Here is a 2,500-nt window from a genome sequence, read left to right on the forward strand (position 1 = left end):
ATATTTTCCCCAAGAGGGTTGATTAATGCTAAACTGTAATTACAAAAACTGTATTGAATGCTACAACAAAAACAGGTTTATGTATTCTTCTGGTAATCAACAGCCATATCTCCTTCATAGAAATCAAGAACCTGCTCCGCATAAATTGTCAATAACTACCTCAAAATACAAGAACCTGGTTTGCCAGACTCCAGATATGTAGGTTTTCTTACATGCAAGTTTTGACTGTATCGCACCACGAATCACAAGTTCGAGTCTGGACCGATCAAACAGAAACCTCGCTTTAACCAAAACCATATCGGTAACTAGGCGTGGTTTAATGATCCAATCACGTGGTACCTGCGCACATTGTGGCTTGTAAATTAGTATACACCATCGATGCACGGTAGAATGCTTGTGAAGCGTCGCGCCAGTGCTGTTCTCTGCAGGCTGCGGCAGCTGTTAAAGAGTAGAGGACAACAGACCACGAACTCCCTCTGATCACACTGGCAAATCTACAAAGTAAAGCAACGACTGCTTTAGCTGTAAAATTCATAAATAGATCATGTAGGGCTTCTAACCTTGTAAATAATGATACAGCTCAAATGTAACCCTAATAACTATGACTAGTATTTGTTATCATAATTACAGCTTTAACTAGTATACTAAATTTTACAATGTCTCGCCTGGAGCTTGCCTTTATAAATACCCATGCAGATCTAGATATCCAGCTGAATCGGTATATATCTCATTTAACATGATTTGATCAAGAAATGAAAAACTTAACGACCACCTTGTACAAAGTACTGCTCAGTAGCTTTCATTTCAATGCCCACACTTTAGAATTACATCCACAGACTCAAAAGTTCAGAATCAGGAATCCCCTCACTACAAAAGAGATCTCATTTGGATGGCCCAATAATTACTCACCCGGCAGCTTCATTGAGAAGACTTGTCAGCGAGTTATAAGAATCCTCCACCTCTAAACTGCAACGAGATACGAAAGAAAAATCATCTTGTAGAGGAGCACCAAAAGAATCTATCAGCGGAAGCAATGGTGGTGGTGGTGGTGGTGGTAGTAGTAGAGCGAGTTTCAAACGAGTGTCGTAAAACCAAAACCAAAGTAATTACTTTGGCCAATCAAAAAGGACGGAGACAATCCAGTAAACCAATCAAAACTCGAAGCAATTACACGTAGCCGACACAAAGCGCGGGAAAATGTGCACGCGCGAGCCACGATTGGTTTTGGTTTCACTTCTGATTGGTTGAAAAAGTGGCCGAGAACTTTGAACCAATTACTGAGTGAAGTAATGCAACACCAAAGCAATTGTCTAATTACTTTCGACACTCAAATTGAAACCGCTCTAGTAGAAGAAGTAATAACAGTGAGCGATTTAGAGCGAGTTTCAATCGAATGTCGTAAAACCAAAACCAAAGTAATTACTTTGGCCAATCAAAAAGGATGGAGACAATCCAGTAAACTAATCAAAACAAGAAGTAATTACATCGATTGGTTTTGGTTTCTCTTCTGATTGGTAGAAAAAGTGGCGCGAGAACTTTGAACCAATCACTGAGTGAAGTAATGCAAAACCAAAGCAATTCGCTAATTACTTTCGACACTCAAATTGAAAACCGCTCTAGTAGTAGTAGTAGTAGTAATAACAGTGAGCGATTTATTCCATGTGATGCCAAAGACTTAAAGCGCAACAACAGTTTTGAGACAATAGAGCGGTTTTCTGTTAAGTGTCGAAAGTAATTAGCGAATTGCTTTGGTTTTGCATCAATTCACTCAGTGATTGGTTCAAAGTTCTCGCGTCACTTTTTCAACCAATCAGAAGTGAAACAAAAACCAATTGTGGCTCGCGCATGCCCATTTTCCCGCGCTTTGTGTCGGCTACGTATAATTACTTCGAGGTTTGATTGGTTTACTGGATTGTCTCCGTCCTTTTTGATTGGCTCTACTGAAGTAGCCGTTATAATCTTATTGAAATTCAATAATAGTAGGATTCACCCTAAACAGAAAGGGTGATCTAACTCCACAACAAACTGCCACGTAGTGAGAAGCTTTCACTTGAATAGGCCATTTTACAGTTCTTTGCTCAGCGACCTAGCCTATGAATGGCTGCGAGGCTGCCGGTGACCTTGCATTGATACAGCCCCGACTGCTTTTATCATGCAAATTGTGTTGTTGTAATTCTAATTAGTCCGTATTAACATTACAAAAGCACGAAGGTTTGTATCAAAACAGGGTCACCGGCAGCCTCGCTTCCATTCGTAGGCCAGGTAACTTAGCTACAACTGTAAAATGGTCTATTTATGCGGCATCTTTCATTTCAAGCAAATATTTGTACCGGAGGCTTTCTTCCGCAGAAAGAATGTTTCTGACTGGTCCCGTACTCAAAAATTTTGGAGGATTCGGTAATTACATCGATGGCGAATTCTGTGTCATTTGCCCAAAGATATTAGCCGATAGGCTACTCTGAAATTCGACCTAAAATAAAGTTTGTATGTACGTATGTTT

The 2,500-nt window shown here is 40.0% G+C and overlaps 1 protein-coding gene across 1 annotated transcript in view; it reads right to left on the bottom strand.

Moving 5' to 3' along the window:
• The window catches only part of LOC137984282 (triple functional domain protein-like), a 39,339-nt gene that overhangs the window by 6,207 nt on the left and 30,632 nt on the right, over positions 1-2,500 (bottom strand). Inside the window, exons 20-21 of the mRNA XM_068831400.1 lie at positions 910-966; positions 340-494 (exon numbers count right to left, since the gene is read on the bottom strand). Coding sequence (XP_068687501.1) covers positions 340-494; positions 910-966 — 212 coding nt within the window. The remainder of the gene's footprint in view (positions 1-339; positions 495-909; positions 967-2,500) is intronic.

Source organism: Montipora foliosa, chromosome 14, assembly GCF_036669935.1.
Source record: "Montipora foliosa isolate CH-2021 chromosome 14, ASM3666993v2, whole genome shotgun sequence".
Classification (NCBI taxonomy): domain Eukaryota; kingdom Metazoa; phylum Cnidaria; class Anthozoa; order Scleractinia; family Acroporidae; genus Montipora; species Montipora foliosa.